Raw genomic sequence first — 25,462 nt, 5'->3', positions numbered from 1 at the left:
AATATGTCTTGTCAAACCTCAGACTGTGTACGATAGTCACCCAAGTAACTCCCTGTCGATGAACAGTCTGCTTCTATGTGAACTTGAACACGGGGCCTTTTAGTAGGAGGGGGTGGTAGTTGTGTTACTGTTAAGGTAGTTGGTGCAGTGAGTGTTGAATATGACAGGAGAAAACGACAGTTTATTAGCAAAACTAAATATCATTCTGTTAGAAGTCGTGACGTTTTATTTCTGAAATACCGAACGCACAGGAACATACAGAACCAACGAAAGCGCATGAAAGTTGTGGCTCATTTCTTTTTTGAAATATAAATAAATGATTTGATCGCTTGGCAAATTGGATATAGCAGTTTACATGGTTATAATCTTTCCAGAAGAAAGATAGATTGCGTCGCCCTGACACTGTTTGTTTAGTAAAAATGGCGCAGCTGTTTGCTGCGAGTCGTGTACCTTTTGCGGCGAAAAAAATTCCCATGGTCACATGGCAAGTTTCCCATCCCCGTCCTCGAATTATAACATCTCAAACTCTACTGTGAGACACGGTACAAACACATAGAACTGAAAATAGAGCGTGTGAACTGTTTGTGTGTTGCGTCAAATCACCGGTTTTGACCACGGAGTAGCCTCATGAACTATGACATCGGGCAATCGTGCTTTCTCACGCACTGTCCCTCACCTTTAACAATGTCCGGTTAGAAGTGAACCAGTCACCCACTCTTGATGCTTTTAAGAAGAACATCAAACTTTTCTGTTTAGTGGAGTATACTGAACAAATCTGGCTCTGGAAAGCGCCATTGAACACTGCTACGTTTTGGAAACGGTTTGGCGCTATAGAAATCAATTTAATTATCGATTGTTTTTTTCATGTGACATCATACAAGTTACAGCGCTATAATTATCACCTCAATTAAAAACAAAACATTGGTTACAAAATAAAGCATCTTTATCCGTGGTACAAGTCTTTCTGTCAGATACCGACAGCATTTTTTTAACAATAAATATTGCACAGGACATTTTCTTCCTGGATAGTATAAAACAGTACAGTTTTAACATTGAGGTATTGTAAACGTTCTATTGAACCGTGTACACAGATTAAATATCAAAGAGATAATCCCTGGCTGTTGTTTGTCGTATCGGTCGTTATTTTATTCAACATTTCTGATAGTTTTGCACCCTGACAATTGAAACAAGTAGTTATAGTGGAGGTCTGTCGATTACCTGATATGAACTTTGAACCGTGAATGTAGAATGAGGGCGCATGTCACTAGCGCCCGTCTAAACTCAGAACACGGTCTTGTATGGAAATGACACAGTCATTACCTTCATCATGACTGTAAATTGTGAGATATCAGTCACGTGGAGAGATTTGTCTGATTTCGTTCGCCAGATACTCAGTTTCCCGTCTGGTGAGCGAAGGCCGGTTTCATGAGTTACTTACTGTACAGAAGAAATCGATAAATGAGTCATGAAACCTCAAGTTCAAGGCTGTCGGTGAAACAAAGGCAAATGTTTAAATTGCACGTGTTATCTGTAATTAAAACCTAAGGTGAAGATTATCAATAATGGTTTAGGCCTAAACTTGAAAAAAACAAAAAACAAAAACAAAAAAAACAACTGAAATTCAATATATGTAAAACACAACATCATAACACTAGTATACACGTTCATGAATGTCGGTCACTATTGTACAGGTGGGGATGGGTTCATATGTGTTGTAGGTCATGATAAAAATACACAGTTGAGTCCCATACACTGCTCTCATCCTTTGAAACATACTGTATTAAAAAATTAAACAAAATTAGAGACTCGAATTATCAAAAATGTGAACCACCAAACTTTTCCAACTTGTTGTCTACTGTCTAGCCCTTATCATATACATCACATCCAGTACAGCTCGAAACATCTGTGCTTGACAAGGTCTCTTGTCCGGGCAGCTTGATGCTCCCCGAAATCAGTTAGTGGGAGACCGAACTAACGACCGGTGTGCGGTGCGAGTGGATAACAAGCTCGAAAGGACTTCAGATCTGAAAACCACAAGACAAGCCGCTAGAGGGCGCTTGATCCGATTAATTTGCACCGTCCAAACACCAGCCTCGTTCATACCATTTTCAGATTATTCAGCCGCGTAGTTTGTCATAGGCTAGATTTGTTTTGTATTTCTCGTAAATATTTGATTTCTATTAAAAAGTCAAGTAGTTTGCTTCGGGAAGAAGCCTTAATAATGGAGATTTTTTTATTCATCACCCTATTTCCTTACAATTAAACCATGTTGGACATCACGTATTTTCGTTTGACACAGATATTATCTATATCACAAGAAGAGCAAACGCCTTCACTTTCAGGTACAGACAATAGGAGAAAGGACAGTAGATGGCAAAATGAGCTCTCGCCTTCTTCAACTGTTTGTCCTCTGTCATTAGAACAAATTTTCTGCGCATATATTGCGTATAACTCTGTCAAAGATTTCGATCAGACTTTGACATATTAAATCACAGCGGAAGTTGGAGAAGGTATCTTTCGATATTCGTTTCGGTAAACGCCCCATAAGTTTCTAGTCAGGACGTGTTGGATAAAATGTGATGCGATGGACGCGATGCTGCATGCATGCTATGCGACGACCATGACTTGTCTGTACATACAGCGCCCTCATGGTTGAAAAATTCAAACTTAAAACGAGGCTACAAAATGGCGGGCGTTATTTGACGATTGATTTCAGAAGCCGGTAAAATCAACGAAATTTTAACAAACCATTGAAGGTTGTCGTTATTCAGCAAATATTCCAGGACCATGGTTGTTCAAGAACCCGTTCAGGTATAGTTATTCACATGTTTTACTCTGCTTTCCACGCACGCCATCCGTATACCGACAGCTGGCCCCTACAGTGAACTGGTATGGTAAGCAGGATGGATTGCAAGCCAGTATTTTCAATCACTCCAACAGTACATAATGTACGATGCACATTGATTTACAGTGAGTGTACAAAAATCAATCGTCCACACAAACCCGTCTGGCTTTAACAGCTCTGGTCCTTTAGCTCCAATATCCCACTATTGCTGTGTAACCCCATATAGAATGGAATTTATCAGACTGACGAATCAAATTCCAACCTTTCTTTTGTTTCGTTGATTCAAAATACACAGCGAAAGCGGTCGCTCGTTTTCTTGGAAAATGAAGGAAAAAATGAGGACCATAAAGGGGTTCTTTATCTCATTGTCCCCCAAACCACAGTTTCTAAACCCTTTCTCGTTACATCACCTGTTATTTCTCTTCACGTAAATTTATCAAGTATAATGTTATGTACAGCCGTTCTGATATGCCCCCATTCCACAGGGTCTGGGGGAGGCCGTAAAATTCCATATAGTCCATTAGCAAAAACACAACACAAGCAAAGTGTAAGTACACAACTATGTACTTTAGAGTGACCTTGACCTCTAACGGCGGGTCAGGGACTCTAACAAAACTTCCTGTTATTTTTACAGACAAGTCTAGGTGGCTTTTATATGCGTAAAAAATGTTCAGATAAATCAAAATTGAGTGTATGTTACTATCTAAAAGTACAGTCAAACTAAAATGCTTTATTTCAAATACATATGATAAGTGTCATGAGAATAGTAACAGTTATCTTATTGTCTGTCTAAACAACAAGTGTGTATACTTTCAAAGTATCCCACCTGTTTCTAAATTAACTGAGTTTTGTTATGTGTCCTAATTTATTCTATAGTGAAAGTATACATGCACTACTGCTTAACACACTTGCATATCAGTTAAATTAGAGTTAGACATTTAAAGGCACTGTTCGCGATCCCTGGGATTGCCTTTGTTCTAGTCTATAAGAGGGTTATGGAGGTGTGATAGTCTTTTGTTTTCCATTGAAATTGTAATCTGGTGGGTAAATTTTCTGATGAGACAGTCTGGTGCCAACACATGCCAGAAGTTCACTTCTTTGTTTTTGACTCCGTCATGAGACGGTCCCTCTGGAGGGACTGTGGTCTTGATGAAAGGAGCTGTGGATGTGCATGTGACCCAGGGGACACACTTCATTAATTTTCAATATGTATTGCTGCCCTTTGGGTTAGGTCTTTGATATACATTGCCTGAAATTGGGAGTCTTAATTTCAATGTCACCAAGGTTTACAATGGGGTATAATTTTAATCCAGCCAAATTGAGTTGAAGTCTAACACGTTCTTTCACAAAAATTCTTAGTTTTCCAATAGATGTTTTTCAGCAAGTTATTGCATGGCCAGCAACAATGGATTTGTAGTAGGTTTAGCTTGGGTTGTTTTGGTTGTGCTTGCACTAAGTTTCAAACCCGAATTGGCTTTTGAATTTTGATGATAAGACTTTTGACCCAAGTCAAAGGTCATGTGGGTCTGGAATGGGGGTCCTAAAATAACCAGATTTCAGATCTACAAATTAAATAGAGTGTGGATTTTTCTGGTATGGCACCAGTCTGCACACCCTGCCATTTTTCAAAACAGGTTTGGTGGAAAAACTATTACGAAAATATGGGTACAAGATAAACACAAATAGAAGTCTGTCACCCCAAATGTTGTGATAGAAAGTTGAAACCATAACAGTGTTGTCCAAAGCCTGGAAAATGCAAAGGAATGGCAATTTGCATTACAATGCATCATTTGCATAATACATTGTTGCTGATTTTTTTAAATTTTTTTATTAACATAAGAATATATTGCAAGAAAAAACAGGGGATGATCCACCCTTCAAAATCCCTTTTGGAGGACCCTTTGTGAAAAACGCATGAGTTGCTGCAACTGTAATTTGCAAAACACTCTGTCCAAATTTACGTTGGCAACACAAAAAAATTTTCATGAATGCTATCGTTAGTTGGAAACCAAACTGCAATCACTGCTACTGAGATGGAGTTCACATGGTTCTTTTATTTCCCAATACAGATGAACTGACATTTACGGTATTTGAAATTCAAAATGGCCGCCATCCCTGGGTTTACTCTATGGGGAAAAATAAAATTTTTGATTTTCATAAAACTAAGAAGGTGAAAGTTCTTCTCACTCCAAGAGCTTTAAAATGAACCCCCACAAGTCGTAGGTAAGGTTAGAAAAGAATTGCAAAAATTTGAGAGGCCAAATATCTGTCCTGTGGGGCATTCTACCTCAATTTACATACACGTAGGATAGACACAAATTTACAACTTGCGTAGCTTGTTGTAATCGTAAATCCTTTGTGTTTGATTAATTGAAGTCTTGCCATATGTTCCTCCTCCATCATTGTAGTGACTTTCTTTGCAGGCAGCTATATGGCACTGTCTAAACCACTATGCTTATGAAGACGCAGTCTTCCTTGCTGAAAGACTCCATGCAGAAGGTAGGCTGAAAGTTCAAAACTTTCTGTTCATTATACTCCAAAAAACAAATTAACAAGGAAAAAGGTCTCCGTATTCCTATGGGTACAACATTTCATGCTTTGTGATACTGTACAATGAAGGAAGTTGAGAGAAAATTACTTGAAAAAAAATTAAACTTCACACATTTTGAAATAATTTGAATGGTGTTACATTCACGGTTATCTTTCCATTCATTCTCATTGGGCAGCCTGAATTGGCAAAAAATGAGATTATTGAAGCTATTGAGCCAAACATTTTGGTGTCTCTATCATTGTAAATTATTTCATTCCCAATGAGAATACTTTTCCCTTCCATGAATTATGAAAGAATTAAAAAGCTGACTTAAGGTTTTCTCACAAACTATCCAAGGAGATGTTCAAAGGCAGAGACAACCGAAAACAAAACTTATTCAATCAGTGCACAATTTCAGATCAATGAATATTCTCCATAGATAATGAGTCATTGTTATATCATTTTCATCCACAAAACAATCTTCATTTATAGACTCTGTATTGAGATATAAATGAAATTACCCCTCCTGGACCGATTAAGTGAGACTGTCTGAAAGATGTACTGACTGCCACATCTGACAGTCAGAAAGCTTGGCAAATTATACATAATTTAGCAATGAGTAGTTTTCATCCATAACCCTTGAACCCTGCTCAGGAAAAATGTCCCTATGATGTCATAGGTCACCAGGGGGTCAGGGTGCAAAGGGTTAAAGGAAAATACTCTTTTGGTTGGATTATTGAATATATTAATGACAACATATTTTGATCGGTACAGATTTCAGCATTCTCCACAGCTTAGAAAAACAGAAGCAGGACCATTTTACATAACAATACATAATTTACATATACTTTTGTTGTGAAAATATAGTTATTAACATATAAAGCAAAAACAGAGGGGTGGTCCATCCCTGAAATTCCCCTTGTGGAGAACCCTGGATTTGTTCATGCCTTGTGTCAATTCTATTAACTTTTATCACCAAGCAGAAGATGATCAAGACCAGATTTGTTCTCAAGTTTACAGTAATTTACTGTTTCTCGTTTGCTCACTTTGACAGTTGGCTCTGATGAAGCTCTATTTCTACTGGCCACTTGTTACTACAGAGCAGGCCGGCCCATCAATGCCTATTGGCTTTTACAATCCAAGGGCTGTCCCACGCCGCAGTGTAAATTTCTCTACGCCAGGTGTTGTCTTGACCTTGAAAGGTGAGTTGAAGGGCACTTGAAAATTTGTCATCCTTGGCGGGTGCACCTGCAGATCATTCGGTAACCTTGGCGACAGAAACCAGTGATCGTCTTTGCCCTCTTATGGTGAATAAATACAAACATACTTCCAGCTCCAGGGCAGAGTGAACAATCTGATTTTAAAGGTATACAATGTACAGTCACCTGTAATCTAAATGTGCCCATATATCGTCAAAGGGGCATACCTTGGTATTCAAAATGCCCATGTTAGGGCATTGTTTTTAAAATCTGTGATTGGTTAGATTATCTCTTTCCATGGTAACTGTAGCAAAATTGGAACAGGTGACAGTATACCTTTAATTATGAAAAATTAGAGTAGATACTGTAGTGTAAACCAATGTAAGTGCATGTAATAGTACTTGGTGCAAGAAAATCTGAATGCCAGGTTGACATGATGACAGCTCACTGAGTGTAAGTGAAGCACTTACAGGTACTTGGCCAGCCTATGGTAGGCATTTAAGAAAGCTAATTGTGTTTCCTGTGTAAATCAAAGATGGATACTTCAGTGAAAGTGGGCTAGCAGTTGACTGACATTAGGCCATCCCATATACATTGTATTGGCTGGCATTTCAGAAAGGTTATTTAGGTCCGTTTGTTTTTGTGAAAACAAAGATGGTATCAATCAGCAGATGAAAGTGACTTTATCTTTGTGTTTTAATTTTTATGTCTTCAATATTTTGATACCAACAGCCAGTATTTAGGACTCTTTTTAGATTAGGGGAAGACTGCACAAAAATGAAAAATGAAAGGCTTTGTTTAACCCTTTCACCCCCAGTTCCCTGTATACAGGTCCAACTTTACCATAGAAAACTATGGATTTGGGACAAACCATGGTGGTGAAAGGGTTAAGGATGTGGCCTGCCCTCAGAATGTAACATTTCATGATCATTTCGTACTTTGAGTGCTAACATGTATGCTCCCAAGGTTTACTACAATTCTGTTTGATACTTTTCAAGGGAGGCAACAAAAAATAAGGCACGTGGTAATACGCTGTGTCAGGCTGTATACCCAATTGGTGTAGAACACGTCCATACTCCCTAACTCGGTGTACAAGAGTCCCTATGGCAAGCGTTCAGTCTTCAGAATTTACAATTCAGCAGGCTATGAAAATGGTACCTTCTCTAAAAACCGGAAAAGCAATTAATTGATTTCCTGAGATTAGTGCGTGATTGCAAATTCAATGCCAAGTACTTGTTCAAGAAAATAACATGTTTCAAAGATATTGCAAAAAAGACACTTTAAATTACAAAATGAATGCACAACGGCCGTTTTGTCTTCACAGGTGGTCAGAAGCTGAAACATGTCTGGCTGGAAACGTTTTTAATAAGTCCAAAATACACGATGACGTCCCGACAGAGTTTGGAGATGCGGCGGGCTTTGTTTACTCAATGTTAGGTGATCTTTATAGGTAAGAGATATCTTGATTTTAATCTGCATTTTGCGTTGTTGCCTTTGCTATTTCCTCTTCTAAGCTCCCTACCATGACACAAAACACTGTAAACTTTCACATTTTATCAGCTTGTCATATTTTATTAGATTAATGCAAGTCAGTTTATTTGCTGTTCTTGACAAGGCAGAATTGGAACGTTTTCAAGGTAGAATGTACCTAAAGGGACATTTTCAAAGTTTGGACTGCTAGTGAATTTTGTACAATTTTGTTGAATCGTTGCAGTGTTCTTGACATTTCACACAATGTGCTGTGGTTGTTAACACATTGCTAATCTTATAAGTATCTCTAAAATAGTCAGGTTGAAAAATTTTTGCCATTTGTGTCATCATGCAATGTACAGTGACTGAGTCTGTTGTAATATTGACAATGAGTTCAAAATAGACCAGTGGTATTGCTAGATTTTTTACCTCTGAAAATACGGTTAGGTACATTTTGAGAAAGGCTACCCACAAATTTAAATGTAATATCCTAACTTTCAGATTTTTGTTGTACGTAATAACCAGGCTTTTCCGCAAGGGGGTTTTTAAGGGTTAACCCACCCTTCTGTTTGTAATAATTTATTCACATGTAAATAACAAACAAAAGAAATTTTCACAGCAAAGAAATATGCAAATTATGCATTGTTATGTAAATTGACCACCTCTCTGATTTCATTCTGGTTTTCTTTTTTCTGCAACAGCCATACAGAAAGGTTTAGCAAGGGAATTGAATATTACAGAAAGAGTTTGAAACACAATCCATTTTTATGGTCCTGTTTTTTATCACTATGTGATTTAGGTAAGTGAATGTGTCCATTGTCCACAGAGTATGGTGCGTGAGTGTCTGTCTGTGCTGTTACAGTTAGGTATTTGTCCAAGGAGTTGCGACGTCTATGTCTTTACTGTGTCGAGTAAGTCTTGAGTGTACGTAGTGTGTGTCAGTGCATGGTTGGTCTGTATCCTAAGGCCCATGGTCAAGGAAGCAGAAGTTGTTTTGGGGCGATTCTCATTCCCAAGGAAAAACAAACATTTAGTTTTCCTCTAATTTGGCAAGTCAGTATGTGTTTTGTAACACACAACATCCAATTTTCTCACTGAAAAAATCAAGAAGCTCCTCTACTGTCATTCGTCTCAGTGTCAGACGATACTGCCATCTCACATGCACATGTGTAGATGGCGCTTTCAAACTCACTCAGTCAACAGTTGTTTGGAACTATAAACCCGTTAACAGTTTAAGAAACTGTTCACCTGTAACTGGCACCAAAATGATGCATACCATGCGACCTGAATTAAACAATCACAACAGAGAGTTTGGATGAAGCATGTGTTACAAAATGTAATAGGAATCGTGTGTGTGATTAAAATGTAAATTCATATTGAACTCTCCATAAAACATAAGACACATGAAAAATCCACAATTGCTAGTTTATTCTTATGTATCTTTTTATGTGCCGTCTTCTGTTACAGGTGAGAAACCTGACCCGAACAAAATTTTCCAAGTGTCATCTTTGCCAAACTTCCCCACATGTCAGTCACATTGCTATCCCAGCATGCACACTGCCAACACAAGTCAACCTTCTGATGTGGTTTCCATGACGTCCGAAATGTCACAGGTGAGGGATGCTCCTCTAGGTTTGTTACCCCTGGTTACACATCATTTTCCTTGTGCATTTCTCACAAACTTCTTAAGATTTTCAATCGCAACGTTTGCTAAAACCTACCTCAGGCATAAAGAAGCTGATAATTTTATAGTAGTTTTTAAGGTTTGATTAACCCTTTGAGTGCTGAAGTTAATTTGTTGCCTTTATAGTACATACCCTGTCAACATTTTGCAGATTTTTGCCAAAATTTTGATAAATAACTAGCAAATGAAATGTTATGTCCATTCGGTCAAAAATTATCAAAAGACTTAAGAAAAATTCATAAAAATTGATAAAATGTTTCACTAAAATTTTGGTGGAAAAAATTACAGCTTTCAAAGGGTTAAGGCTAACCTTAGACCTTGTAATCAATTATGTTATATCATCTGTTGGTTAGTTCTGTGAAAGTTCAGTTTGATAGAAAAGATGTGCACAACAGTCCTAGCTAATTAGCCCAATGCAGTACTGATGTAGACAGATGGCTGGTTGATTGGCAGGCCAGATGTACAAATACCTGGCCAACCGAATATGCATATATCAAGAACCGTGGATTTGTGACTGTACCTTAGCAGCTGTTGAGACAAATGGCTGGTAATTCTTGAATCTCAGTGTAACCAACAATAAGGGGCTGGTACATCACTCGTCAGATGCTTGTTTCAACGTTATTCATTATTCATAACAATAAGTCTGTAATAACTTTTAAAGATTCTGGGAACACTAACTCTGGACTTTTTACAATGTTTCTGTTCAATACAGTTATTGTACTACATTTGCTAAGTCTCCTCTTTAAATACATGTTGAAATACCCAGCTCTTGACTTGTCAATGAAATTGTGTAGGTGTGATGTGCATAGATATTACTCACAGAGGAAGTATGCCCAAAACCTGGTAAAGTAAGATAAGCTTTCAATAGTTTTAAGCATGTTAGCTATATATCCACAGACTTGTTGACAAGCAGAAAGCTAGGTGTATTATAGGCTCTAGGGAGTAGACCAAGAAAGTGTTGTTGATAAAACTGAATCAAAATACTGAAAAAAAGTCATGCTTTTATAGTAAACTATTAATGAAAAATGAAAAAAATGAAATTAAACTTGCCAGAGAATGAGTGCGTTTGTTGTTTTCATTTCCAGGAAGTCACCCCAGTTGTCACTATATCGACACCATCCACACAAGGTATCATGAAAGAGGCTTCAAACACTGCCTCCCCGGATGTGACAGTCACGCAGGAGGCGTTCACGGACAGCAACCTCGCGACGCCAGAGTTTGTGCCGTCGGGGACAACGTCAATATGTGTCAGTCGGGGAGCCAGTCGCACCCGTCCAAGGATAGGTCGCAGTATGATGGGCGGTACCTCTACACTCAGTCCCCTCACGCCAAGCTTTGGAATCCTTCCCCTTGATACGCCGAGCCCCGGAGAAGGGCCGACCGCGTACATCACGCCATCGCCGACCAGCATACTGGAGTCACAGATAACAACAGCACCAAAGAAAGTGAGTAATTTCTGCAGAAAGTTTTGGAACAGCTGAATCTGTGGTCCTACAATTCACATTTATGCATGTTAATAATTCACTGTTCTCCACAGCTTGGAAAAAACAGCTAATTTACATAACAATTCATACTTTACATATCCTCCCATTATGCTATGCTAACAGGGGTGGCTCACCCTACAAATCCCCTCATGGAGAACCCTACATATCAAGCTATGCTACAGAAAATATTAGAAAGAATCCTTTCACCCTTATAATTATTTTAAATATGGAAGTCTGATTTTACCTTAGAAAACTCTTCTCTTCAACATAATTATGAGAAATAAGTTCAGGATATAGTAGTAATACTTTACAAGAAAATTTTTACTCCTCACATATTATCTTGCTGTCATGATTGGCTGAGAATCACTCACATGATATAGGACAAAAAGTGATATACATAACATGTCTTGAGTGATTTACAAATGTACATGTACAGTTGCCCTGATGTGTCGGTGTTATTGATCATCGGTCCAGAACGTTTAAAGTAATCTTCCTGACTCTTTTAGTATTTTAATGTTATCCTACATTATATATTTTTTTTTTGACAGACTCTACCTCGCAGAAGTCAGAGTGCCACAACCACCAAACCTGTCTTTGCACAGTCTGGGAACAGTAGTAACACAGCCAGGGACTCGCCAATAACCATGGCACAGACTCCTAGTCCACAGTTAAGGTAAGTCAAGCAACTGGTAGAGAAATTATGCTTAAAAAAAGATCCAAAGTCTAAAATTTTTATAGTTATAGCCATGTTTATTTGCAGACTGATTCATAAACGCCAACTGTGGATAGATGAAGTATAATGTCTGTGATTTCATGATCTTATTAAACTTCACACCCTATGGTACCAACTCACCTGGGGCAGAGGTCAGTAATCAAAACCACTCAGCTACATCCCAACAAAACAAAACAAAATGGCAACAGAGAAATCAGGAAAGGAAGATGTTCGATGAACTTCCGGTCAGAATAAAGTGAAATGATGTCAGGTATATTGAAAAGAGTGAGCACAAATCCTTATAATGTGGTGTAGTATTTCAATTTGTGTGTCAGAAGTAACAAAGTAACAGTGATTATCAGTTCAAGAAAGGAAGATGAGTCTACAAAAATTATAAAAGTCTTCAAAGTTTGAGTCACACTGCAGTGGCGATTCAGTCAAATTAAGTGGAAAGGAAAAGAAATAGACAGTAAAAGTACAAAACTATTCTGAATAGTGTCAGAGAAATTCATCAATATTCAAACATTGAATTTCCTCTATTTGTTTTTATCTTTGTCTTCATAGTAATGCACCGCAGCAGGTGTTGTTCCAACAGGGTGTTCGTCGGAGCTCTCGCTTGTTTGGCAGTTCTAATTCAGTGAAGGTAAGCCCCTTGTATCTCCATCATTCAGGAGAGACCTGCAAGCTAACTCCCTCCACAAACCAATTCAATCTGAGTGCTTTTACGCTCTCATTTAGAACAAAATGCTGATTGTTTTGTGATGCAGGCAATGCAACTGGTGCAGTTAAGTGTAAACTTTTGCCCTGTTGATGAAATTGTACTTACAGTATCAAAAATTCACCCATGACAGATTTCAAAATATGACAGAGTATTTTACTTACTAACATTTCATAAATATGAATTTGAAAAGAAGGTTGTTGATAAAAATGTCTCATAAGATGTGTATAACCAGTACTTTTGAAAATGTTTTTAGCGAAACGGGGCTTTTGAAATGCTGAAGTTTAAGGTTTCAGTTCATGTGTCATCATGTTAGGGCCTCAGTGGTTATTTTGTTTGCCATCAGAGTCAGGCCGTTGTTAGGTCTGCTTATATACACATCGGCTACTTAAAATTTTCTCTATCTACATCTGGTGAATGGTGGGCGTAACCTTTGTTATGAAAACAATTGGGCTTCCATAGGGCGCCCTTCTATAGCTCTATGAAGCAAGTGTACCCCTTAAGATTACATGGATCTGTAAAATTGTTTCATGTAGGCCCAGTTTTGTTCAGTCTTGCTCTTTCTCTTTCGTACAGGAAAATGCAGCCAAAAAAGCCCCGACAAAAAGTAAGTTTTCATCGCCAAAGGCTCCCACGCGGAAAGCCAAGACCAGAAGTTCCAAGACGATCACGTCTGAACAATTAGAAATAACCAAGAACGACAGCACGCCGACCACTGAAAGCAGCAAATCTATCTTACAGACTCCGACTGCTGCTCAGATTGTGAGTTACCAAAAGGCATCTGTCGGTAAGTCAGCAAGTCTTGCAGGCAATAGGCAAATCATCCCATTGTACAATTTATGTACCATTCATGTGCAGGTTTTGTGTGATGTGTGTATAATTTGTGTACAGATTTTGTATGGTGTATGTATGGATATAGCTCATGTTTGGTATGGTATATTTGAAAGTTTACTGATTTGTAATATTGACTCTCTTCTCCATGACTTTCAGAGGGCCTGATGAGTCTGCTACGAGACATTGGTAGGGCCTACAGAGAGTTGAGTCAGTACGACTGCAAGAAGGCCATCTCGTATTTTGGTCATCTGCCCATGCACCACTACAACACGTCCTGGGTTCTGTGTCAGGTCGGCAGAGCTTACTTTGAGCTGGCTGAGTATAATCAGGTGAGTGGATCTCATGAAAGGATTGCTGGGGATTGGGGTAGGGGGTTTGGGATTCTGGAGAAGATATACAGGCGAACAGACAAAGGCTGATAGAGATACAGATAAGTATGCAGATATCTGTGTTCTCACGTACACAGGTACACATACATACACAAAGGCAAAGACACACATAAAACCAGAGAGATACAGACATATACCCAGAAAGGGAGGAAAGAGATGTATCATAAATCGAGAAAAGAAAGAAAGAGAGAGAGAGAGAGAGAGAGAGAGAGAGAGAGAGAGAGAGAGGGGGGGGGGCATATGAGAGAATTTAGAAGAGCACTTTGTGCTCAGAATTGCTCAAAATATTGTACATTCAGGTGTAGAGACCCCTCTATGTCTGTGTTTTTAGTTCACTTGTTTTGTTAAAAAATTTATTCCAGTAATCTTCCCAGCTGCCCATCATACATGTATGTCCACCTTTACTTGACTGATTTGGCTAAACCAAGTTTGTTTACAATGTTTACAGTGATTAAATGACTATGAAATTTTTGTTTACATTTTATATCATCATTTGCAGGCCGAAAAATTCTTCAGTGAGGTGCGCAGGACAGCGCCGTACCAGTTAGAAGGAATGGAATTGTACTCCACGGCATTATGGCATTTACAGCGGGAGGTGGCCTTGTCAGCGTTAGCTCAGGAACTGGTTGAGATGGACAAGGAGTCACCTGAGGTGAGCCCCTCATCATCCCTCCTCTGCCACCCCTTCTGCCTGATGCAAGTGCCCAGCTTCTTGGTTGACAAGACTGTGAAGAAATCATGATTTAAAAACTGTGTATTTTATGACAGCAAAAATTTTACGAAGAGTGCCCAGAGAATCACGAGTGTGGTCAAAGAATAGCATTTTTTAACATTTATTATTTTCTAACATTTGAATGTGTTCACATTTCATATTTGATATGTTAAAAGCCCACACTCAAGCTGTAGGGAATGTTCTATGAATTGTATTAAGTTTATGTGAACATGAATTTTAAGTACTCAATGTAGTAACTTATATGGTCATAGAGACAGAGATGAAGATCTTCAAATTTTGTCAGGGAGATGTTTCTCATCTTAATCTTGCTTCCAGTTGATCACTACCAAACCATTAAAGCTAAATTTTGTACTTGAAAATACAGAAACTACAAAAGTTTCACTGTTGAAGGGGTTGGAAGATTTTGTTGAATACAGATTGTACTTGATAGTTTCTGTAAGCCGCTGGAAAGTCCTGGAAAAGCCCTTCAAAAGGAAATTGAGTCCTTGGAAGTTGTGGAAAATTGAAAATCCACTCACAGTTTTCAAAAATTACAAGATACTCAATGGCACTATCATAGAAATGAATATGTTAAATGGTATAAAAATGATGTGTTGCAAAAAAATGTTATCTGGAAAATGTTAATGAGGACCTCAAAATTCCTTAGAGAGTGCTTAAAAAGTCCTTGAAAGTCCTGGAATTTTAGATTTCTTTGGGTGTGTGGACCCTGACTTGAATTTTACTGTGTGAGAGAAACATGTATATGGCAGCTAAGCTACCCCCATTGTCGCTAATGCCATACTGTACATTGGGTACACATCACAGTGTTTTTGCTAAGGTTGGGGAACGTTGGTAAATGATTTTGGAACCCGGTAACATTTCTGCTGTCCCCTAATCTGATTGCATGATATACCAGAGGGAACATCGGTATTATGACTGGGAACCCCGGTAACATTTACTGGGGTACCGGCCTTAACAAAAACACTGCATCATCATAGAAAACACTGACAATAAATCAGCAAACCCAAAGATACACAAAAGCACAATTAATGACATTGTTAATTTTGTTCAAAAGCTGTAAAGTTTTTAACCGATGTGACTGATTTGTGAATTTGTATTTCAGGCCTGGTGTGCCACTGGTAATTGTTTTAGCCTTCAAAAAGAACATGACACGGCAATCAAGTTTTTCCAAAGAGCCATTCAGGTGAGAGGAGAGTCTGTATCGTTTGACATTTTAATTGGTTTAATTTTTGCATTTGAAATAAATCATTTGTTCAGTTACGCCTCAAATAATGTGTATATCTGTATTAATCTGACCTAGGCCCACACTATTTAAATCCCTCCAACCATAAACAATCTTCTTTGCAATTTTACAAATTACACATAATTTTGCCAAAATGTGCTGTTTTTTGATGGGTTGTACCCCATTTAGAAAAAATAGGCAAAAAGTTTCGACCTACTTCCTATTTCCCGTATAAAGGCATATTTAATGGAAACACAAAAATTATTTTGCAGCCTTATTTATTTGGAAGAAATGTCCAGTATGAAAATCAAGAATCTTAACACAAACCAGTGAAAATGTTTTATTCCATTTTGAGTGGATTTGTGCCATCCTTCTGAGTCATGATGAAACTATCCCATTTTTTAGAGGTCTAGATCAAAGATTTAAACATCCCAAACTGATCCGTAGTGTCATTTTCACGTTTCAGTGCAACCCGAATTTCGCTTATGCGTACACTTTGCTGGGCCATGAGTACGTTTTAACTGAAGAACTAGACCGAGCCTTGGCCTGTTTTAGGAGTGCCATCAGGGTGGACGTGCGTCACTACAATGCATGGTAAGTAGCAAAGGGTCATACTTCTTGCTAATCCCTCCAAGAATAATTTTTTTCCCCTTACTTGCGCCTGTGTTGGCAAATTAAAATATGATAATGAGTTCATTTGCATAGGAAGCCTTCTGTTCACAATCAGTATGTTTGGAGAATTTTGGAGTGATGGTCAGTGTGTTGATATGTTGGGCTGTCGAGTTCCTGGGTCCACTGCCAGATAACTCCAGCATCAACTTACTCAAAAAATCGGTTCATAATTGTGTTGTCTTCCTACTTTGTGGTAAATTTGCTTTGTCCAATTGTTTTTATTGTGCCTTTGTTTCACAGAGAATGATATTTGAATCGTATTGTCTCTTTCAGGTATGGTGTTGGGATGATATATTACAAGCAGGAAAAATTTGCCCTGGCAGAGATGCATTACAGGAAAGCGCTGTCCATCAATCCACAGAGTTCTGCTCTTCTGTGCCATATTGGCGTGGTAAGTCTATTTTTGCAGAGTTCAGAAGTGTCCATATTGTCAGCAGGTGGATGCAAGTCCATAGACACATCAAAAGGGATATACAAATCCCTGAGATCATAAATTTTCTCCTTCACTATGGTAGGCAGACACTGTGTTAGCGCTGGGTTTTGAAAGCTGTTAACCACTGTGGCGAATAGTTTCAATTTTTATTAGCCACAGACAAATTTTATTAGCCACACATTTTACGAAAACAAAGCTTTCTATAATGCTATAGTCTCCAATGTCGGTTGCATGCACAAGAATAAACTATCAACACATCAACCTTGTATCCAATTGCCTTCATTTTAACACTGGAAATTGCTTGATTCTGGACCGCGATGCAAATCGACAGCAGCACGCAACGTTGAGACCACGATTAAAATGAATTGCAACACGGAAGGTTGGGACCGCGATGCAAATCAACAGCATGACAGCAACACTGAACGTTCGGACTGCGATTAAAATAGAAGTTTGGTTACACGTAATTACGTTCCATCAGTACACGTAGCGTCTTTGTCACGTCATACAAGACGTCGCGTACATGTGGCACAGACGTTCGGAACGTCATCAAACGACACTTCTACACGTAGTCTTAATTACGTGTAGTAATTTTTAGATTTTCTTGGTGATTTGCGGGAATTTAGACAGGAAATCTCGTTAAGTATGAGTATCATTGTAAATTAGCAAACATCTTTGATATCAGAAAATTCCGTAGAGTTCACCTGTACAAGACGTAGGCCTACGTGCTATGATTTCCTGACATAAATGAAATGTTGTCGTCTAATTCAACTTTTTACCTGAAGCTGTCACAAAGATTTCCCTAAACCACATAAATAACTGTATACAGAAAATCGGTAAATTTAATGCGAGGATACAACGAGCTTGAATAGTCCTCGCGTAGAGAAATTAATTGTTTCTTAAAACTTAGACGAATTTCGTATGTTTCTGAAAAAACAATACTGCAAAATCAACCAAAAAAATCACAACTGAGCATGGATACGCGTACGCCACTGTGTGCCTTCAGACGTACACGTAATTAGATTATAACCTCTCTAATGAACAACAACACGGAACGTCGAGACCGCGATGCAAATCGACAACAACACGGAATGCGTCATTGGGATGGCGATTTTAATGAACATCAATACGGGACCATGAGGACCGCGATGCAAATCGACCACCATTAAAACCAGATATGAACTGTAAATGCTCACGTGTTTCATTGTATATTGCAGTTATGTGCAAATTTGAACCTTTGCCACATGTTTACAACTTCATTGAAAGTATTATGATCAACATAATGAACAATATTCACCACAGATTAAACTCTATAGGTCATTAAGTATTCAAATACGCAATTAGCTGAAATAGAAATAATTAATTTCTTTGACTGCTGTCATTGTATCACCACTTTATATAGAGCAAGTGTAATCGCCTTTGGTCAAGTCCTTCAAACAATATATTCCAAACTTTCAAAGCTCATTAGATATGCAAACTTAATTAGCTGACATGAAAACTTAAGTGCGAAATGACTTTCAATATTGGTATAACCTGGTATAATCATCAATATACATAGCATGTTATGCCAACTTTGATCAAATAAATCCAAGTATATATCCCTAGGAAAGTTCATTAAATACACAAATTAGGAATTGGCTGAAGCAAAAATGCTTAATGCCTTTCAATAATGTTAGCCTACATAATAGTATCTTTAATGTACATAGAAAGTTTCATCAATTTTGGTCATGTAAATTCAAATATATATCCCTAATTTCAAAAATTCATTAAATATGCAAATTAGGAGCTGGATGAAGTAAAATGCTTAATGACTTTCAGTAATGTCGTATCATAGTATCTTTAATGTACATAGCAAGTTTCGTCAACTTTGGTCTAGTCAATACAGATAAATATCTCTGATTATGAAAGTTCATTAAATATGCAAATAAGGAATTGGCTAAAGTTCAAATGCTTAATGACTTTCAATAATGTTCTATCATAGTATCTTTAATGTACATAGCCAGTTTCGTCAACTTTGGTCTCGTCAATTCAGATAAATACCCCTAATTAGGAAAGTTCATAAAATATGCAAATTAGGCATTGGCTGAAGTAAAAATGCTTAATGACATTTAATAATGTTCTATCATAGTATCTTTAATGTACATAGCAAGTTTCATCAATTTTGGTCTTGTAAATTCAAATATATATCCTTACTTTCAAAAGGTCATTAAATATGCAAATTAGGATTTGGATGAAGTAAAATTCTTAATGACTTTCAATAATGTTAAATCATAGTATCCTCAATATGCATACCAAGTTTCGTCAATTTTGATCAAGTAAATTCAGATATATACGCCTAATTAGGAAATTTCATTAAATATGCAAATTAGTAATTATCTTTCACATCACCCTTTAATAACTTTCACAGCTGATATATCTTGATGTGATCAACATTTGTAGCAAATCTCATCAAATTGCGTGCAATCATTCTCAATGTATATCCGTTTTTTTCTAAAATCATTAATTATGCAAATGAGCAAAAAGTAAGCAAGCCACACCCACCAAAAACTAATCAGTTCTTACCATTTGCAAACTGAATCTATGTACCAGATTTGATTCTGATCTGATGAGCCGTTTTTGAGATATTGAGCCCACAGACAGACAGACCCACAGACAGACAGACAGACAGACAGACATCGCTGCGACATATGCTCACGTGTGTCAACACGTGAGCAAATAAGACCTTGATTAAAATGCGCAACATGGAACGTCTAGACCAAGATGCAAATAAATTTCAACACCGACCACGATTAAATTGCGTATGTCTGCTGTAGCATAAGTTTCAGTTCTCGCGAGTGTTCGCTTTGCTTGCTGTACACATGGTACACTAGACCAAATGACGTCAAATTTATCGCGAGACTAGGGCTCGATTGCGTCTGCCTGCATTTTCAATTCTCGCGATAGTCATTTATGTGCATGCTGTACACTATACAAATTGACGTCAAATCTCTCGCGAGACTTGGCTCGATTGCAATTGCGTATGTCGGAGAGAACAATACGGAAGTAGATATAGTTTCTTCGCGAATCGCCGAAAGAGAAGCGCAGATCAACAAAAGACTAAAAAACCCCCTGTTTTTGCTTATTTTGCGGAATTTTTTCAACAAAAAACCACTTTCGCCACTGTGGCGAATTAGGATCGATTTTTCTTCGCCACTGCTGATTTCAATTCGCATTTGCGAACGTGGCGAATGGGCAGCGCGAACACAGAGACACCAAATAAATTGACCAGTCTGGTTTCCTTTCCCTATGGTTGCTGCTGGTTGCGCTTTGCTCATGAAAAAGGTTCTGGTGTGAACCAGCCATTTAGATCAAAATTCTGTCTATTTGATATCACTCTGTCTAATGAATCATGGGACAATATTTCAAACTGTTCAGAGAACTCTTTCATGAGATCAGTAAAATGCATAGCTAACTAGGTTTCGGCTCAATATTGTGCATATAGCTCAAGTCAATGAAACCAATTTGTGGTTATCCTGTATGACAGTACGGGTAGAATGTATGCTATGTGTAATAAACACCACTTTTTTTGTCTTTCTAGGTTCAACATGCCCTGCAGAAATCCGATGCTGCTCTGACAACTCTAGAACATGCCTTGTCGAATAGTCCAGGGGATCCCCTGTGTAAATTCCATAAAGCCTCAATACTATTTGCCACAGAAAGATACCAGGTGAAAACTATAGTGTTTACTTCAGCTTTCAAGGTTGCAAGCCATTCTGCTAGATTTAGCTTATACTGTTTACCAGGGCATAGAAATTAACAGGACTGTTCCAAAGCTGTGTGTTTTTTTCGTGGGGAGTTTGGTGTCATTGATCAATGTTTGTATTGTGCAGATCAAATGAATGTGTTATGTTGCTGAAATTTATACAAGTTTCAGCCCTGATACTATGTATACGTGTACAACTTTTTCTGATGTTAGTGTATAAGTGCATAATTATGTCTTTCCCACAGTGACATATGTATGCATTTGGTGATCTTTTCCAAGGTATGAACATGCCCATGCTAATGTTGGTGTTGAAATTTATTTGGCCGTTCTGTAGCCAACAAGGGTGTGTGTGTGTATGTGTGTGTGTCCGTTAGCAAGTGTGTGTGTGTGTGTGTGTGTGTGAGAGAGAGAGAGAGAGAGAGAGAGAGAGAGAGAGAGAGAGAGAGAGAGAGAGCGCTCTTTGCTAGGATGTTCTGTAGCCTGGGGGAAGGGAGGGAGAAAGATCTGTCGCTGTGAGAATAGCTACATATTTGTATCTTCTGAAACTGTTCTCATAACATCCATGATTAAAGTGTGATATGTTCTTTGTTTCTGTTTCAACCATAGGAGGCTCTAAATGAACTTGAAGAACTCAAACAGATTGTTCCTAAAGAATCATTAGTCTATTTCCTTCTTGGAAAGGCGAGTAGAACATTTGATCATATATGAGTCATGTCAAATTTCATCTACTGTATGGTGAGCTGTTTATACTGAGATCTGTCAAAGCCCAATGTTGGCTTGGAACAATTGTAATAAGAAACCCAAACAAATACTTGAAGCTGTCATAGGAAAGCCATGTGTAGTTTTAATAGTGTTCATGAGTGTAAAGCCACAAGTTGGCATTATTTCATAAGTGTATATCATGGTGTACCAAAGCAGGTGTTCTAACACAAAGACTGTATGTAGGTAGTATGTTCATAATGCTGAGTGGAATTCATTGGATTGGTAGACTTTTACTTCACAGTATTGATGCTATAAAAGGGTGGAAACCATGAATTTTTGTGAGGGCATCTTGTTGAGACTATTCACCTCTCAAATGTATGAATAAAAACTGTAGGGTGAGATGTTTTCTGATCTGTTGCACTGTGATAAAGGGAAGTGGGTCCTGGCCATGACAGTTGATGAATCCAATGACCTGCCTTGCCAAATTGCAGATTTAGTGGTGATACTGCCAAAAGATGGATAATTTGAACAGATCAGTACAGTGGTATGTTTTTTCCTACCCTGCCTTGGACTGCTACATAGCATAAGTAAAAATGTGTGACACACACAAAACTTTTTTACAGGTGTACAAGAAACTTGGTCAGACTCACGTAGCCTTGATGAACTTCAGCTGGGCGATGGACTTGGACCCCAAGGGTACTAACAACCAAATCAAAGAAGCCATTGACAAGAGGTACCTGCCAGACGACGACGACGGTGCAGACACCACACTAAATGATGATTCACCCACTGATAATGGAGGCAAGTACCATTGATATCAGACCAAAATAATTACTTGAAGTATTAAAAAATGATTGAACAGTTACAGCTGGGTCTCCAAATTTTTAATTTTTAGATTTTATATTTTACCAGAATATTTTAATATCGCAGGCTATTTATAAAGCTGAGCATTATTTTTTCAGTATTACGATGCATATCGGACACCTGTAACCCTTTAAGCACCAAAGTCAATTTTTGTCACCCTTATAAACTATACCTCAGTCAATTTTTGTCAGATTTTTGCCAAAATTTTGATAAAAAACTGAGACCAATGAAATGTTGTGTTCATTTGGTCCAAAATTATCAGAAAAACTACAGAAAAATTCATAAAAATTTGTAAAATGTTGGACTAAAATTTTGGTGGGAAAAATACAGCACTCAAAGGGTTAACCACTATAATTTCCATGTGTGTAAAGATTGTAGACAATTATCTAAAGGTGCTATTAGTCTCAGCATGTGTTTACAGTAAAGTTGAAATTGGATCTATGGTGAAATTCAACAGAAAATAATAATAATGCATGTATTGTACACGAATTATGAGATGTTTCAAACGACTTCATGAGATAGAATCAAAAACTTTTCAAAAGATACAGAGCAGATATACACAAAAGAAAATCTGTTGATGTAAGTAAGCTATAGCTATGGTACCTCATACATGCATGTGCTTGTGTATTTTTCTTAGAAATCTCCAATTTGCCTGTTCCATTTCTGAATTAGGACAACAATATCATGAAAGGGAATAACTTTCACTTTATTCCTTTCTAATCGCCATCTTTCCTCACATCCTGCAGGAATGGCGGACATAACAGGTTCCATCAGCAATGCCTCCGATGTCGCAGCTGATAATGAGATGGAAGTTGAAGGAGATGATATGCAGCTCCAAGCCAATGAGAGCGATGAGAGTCTATGATGTCACCGAAATATGCAAATGTCTCTATCCACAAAGCCATGGCAATATGCTAATTTTAGTCATCTCCTCAGCCAATGAGATATAGAATATGTAAATTAGGAGCAGGAAGCCTGGTAATGAGCGTAATCACATATAAACAGAAAAGAACCAGGGGATTTTGTGTAAATTTATATATGGTACCTATATGAAGACTGAAATAATTGTGTTGATTTGTAAATAGATAAACAAGATTGCACAAATGATTCTTAAAGAGATCACAAACTTTGCTATCAAAAGCTTACCACCCAAAGAAAATTTTCAAGTCAGCGCTTCTCACAGATGTAATTACCCCAGTACTTACACACAGACATCATGCTAACTTATCTTTAAAAACTATTTTTTGCTTTTTTGCAAAGTGGATGTATATTTTATAACTTTGAAAATAATCCTGCATCTCAGACTCTGGCTTTCAACTCAGAAGTTAATGAAGCCATATTGCTTTTGGATCACAGGCCCTGTAACCTGTATTCCTGCTGGGATGGTTGAACCTATCATGTTGCATGCATAATTATTATTTTATAGAATTAAACGACGCAAAAGGCCAAATGTCTGAAGTTTCAATGCGGTTCATATTTGAGCATTTGTCTTGTGTTGTTCAGTCGCATTTTAACTTGACGAGGTATTGTTTTAATTTAACAACGAAAAGATGGACATTTCCATAGTTGAAAGATTGTAGTAAACGTGTAACTAAATTTCATGTCTTGCCGCAGACTTGCGAAACAAAAACCTTCACACAGTCATATATTTGCTGTCTCCATGTACATTTACAACATTGTGACACTAAATGCAGAGTTTCAATGATAGCAAGCCTTTCTTTACAGAGAGGTACTCTCACTAAAACAGCCTTGTAGAATCACCTGTTGATAGATTGGCCATCTTTGGTGTACACACTGCTGAGTTGAGTACAACCAAAAAACTATCTGCTTTCCCTGACGTGTACATTGCAATACGATCTAATCATCATTAAAGCACACTTTCTGCTATTATTATTGGAAATTAGGGTGATGTTACTTCAATACTTGAAGATAGAGAAACTTCAAAACAGCATACATATTGCTTTATATTACAATGCTCTCCACTGCTAGGGGAAAATATAGGGTGTATAATTTACGTAACAATGTATAATCTGCATATTCTTTTGTTATGAAAATGTCTTTTGTATAGTTATTAACATATTAGTAGAATGCTCAAAAACACAGGGGTGGCCCCCCCTCCAAGTCTTGTTGAGCGTCCTGCATTGGTCAGTTTGCAAAGAGAAAAATCACTTGAACCGTATTGTAACTATTCTTTGACATTGTCCAGTTATATGAGACAACAGAACTGTAAAACCTTATATGTTGAAAAAGCAAGTCAATTGATAATGGCATCACAGTGTGAAAATCATTGGACAAAAACTTATGGATACAAATTTAAATGGTTTTCTTGGGTGCTTCTAGCTATGTATTCCATCCCACGCCAGAAAGACTCCCTAGGTTACTGGTCATTAATGCACAATGATGTCTGTGTCCTCCAATCTCTGAACAATGTGCAGTATCTCGGAAGATTGCATAGGTTATTGGTCCGCCAACTATTATCCTTGTAATTCAGTCATTTCCAAGCAGCCAATCATCTCCAGAATAGCCTGTTTCAGACTTCCAAAGTTGCTGTAAATAGATAAAACCAACCAATCAGATACCACCTTTCGAGCAACTGCAAATAAACAGCTGATCTTCACTTTCGCACTTAAAAAACCAGCATTCCCATTTTTCTGTCGACAAGTCTAACCCCAACCAAGCCAGTATTATTTTCTCTGTGCAGTACAATATTGCAAAAGCCAGTTTGGTCCTTGTTCTTTTCTGTTCTCACTTACGCCACATCTTTAGCTTCTTAAACAATTTCATTTACGTATCCTGTCAAGACGTCTTGTGGTCACTTATCTACTGTAAAGACATCTTGTCGAAAAACATTTCTTTTATTTTGAAACAATGCATTTCACTACCGTTCAATCTTCCAGCTATTCAGAGAAAGTTGACCTCACGATAATTTAATTTTTTTCCCACTTTCTTGGGTCTAGGCTTTCTGTTTTTCAGAGCTTTTGTTTTTGTAAATCCAACTTAAAATATATAACCAGAATTTCCAGCTGGTCTCTCGTTGCAATCACAGCAAAAAACATTGATATACTACAGAGATATTTTGGTTTTTTTATTTTAATGTGAAAAGGAATGACACTAGTTTTTGAAGTGGCTGCATTAGTTTCTACATGATGCAAAGTGCTGGTGTTAATCTTGCTTTATTCTACCATCAGACATTGTAGAGTATTAAAAATTAGGTATTTATTTCCCATTTCAA

The 25,462-nt window shown here is 37.7% G+C and overlaps 1 protein-coding gene across 1 annotated transcript; it reads left to right on the top strand.

The window, feature by feature from the left end:
- The first annotated feature begins 2,663 nt into the window (after positions 1-2,663).
- LOC139143445 (cell division cycle protein 27 homolog) lies at positions 2,664-25,462 on the top strand. Its single transcript, XM_070713775.1, has 19 exons — positions 2,664-2,811; positions 5,269-5,344; positions 6,430-6,577; positions 7,899-8,024; positions 8,746-8,843; positions 9,512-9,657; positions 10,814-11,173; positions 11,761-11,885; positions 12,489-12,567; positions 13,219-13,429; positions 13,633-13,805; positions 14,365-14,517; positions 15,701-15,781; positions 16,287-16,414; positions 16,766-16,883; positions 20,500-20,628; positions 21,271-21,345; positions 21,990-22,167; positions 22,977-25,462. Exons 1-19 carry the CDS (start codon positions 2,788-2,790, stop codon positions 23,093-23,095), a joined length of 2,547 nt encoding a protein of 848 aa, XP_070569876.1. The 5' UTR covers positions 2,664-2,787; the 3' UTR covers positions 23,096-25,462.

This window comes from Ptychodera flava, chromosome 11 (assembly GCF_041260155.1).
Source record: "Ptychodera flava strain L36383 chromosome 11, AS_Pfla_20210202, whole genome shotgun sequence".
NCBI classification, from domain to species: domain Eukaryota; kingdom Metazoa; phylum Hemichordata; class Enteropneusta; family Ptychoderidae; genus Ptychodera; species Ptychodera flava.
Note: the sequence above shows the minus strand (reverse complement) of the source record. Positions and strands in the feature narration are given on the sequence as shown.

Bases quoted from the DNA above. Each gene is read 5' to 3' on its own strand.
- LOC139143445 (XM_070713775.1), top strand. From the start codon at position 2,788: ATGGTTGTTCAAGAACCCGTTCAG. The intron at 8,844-9,511 runs GTAAGTGAATGT...CTTCTGTTACAG, and splicing joins TTTATCACTATGTGATTTAG to GTGAGAAACCTGACCCGAAC. The intron at 16,884-20,499 runs GTAAGTCTATTT...TTGTCTTTCTAG, and splicing joins TTCTGTGCCATATTGGCGTG to GTTCAACATGCCCTGCAGAA.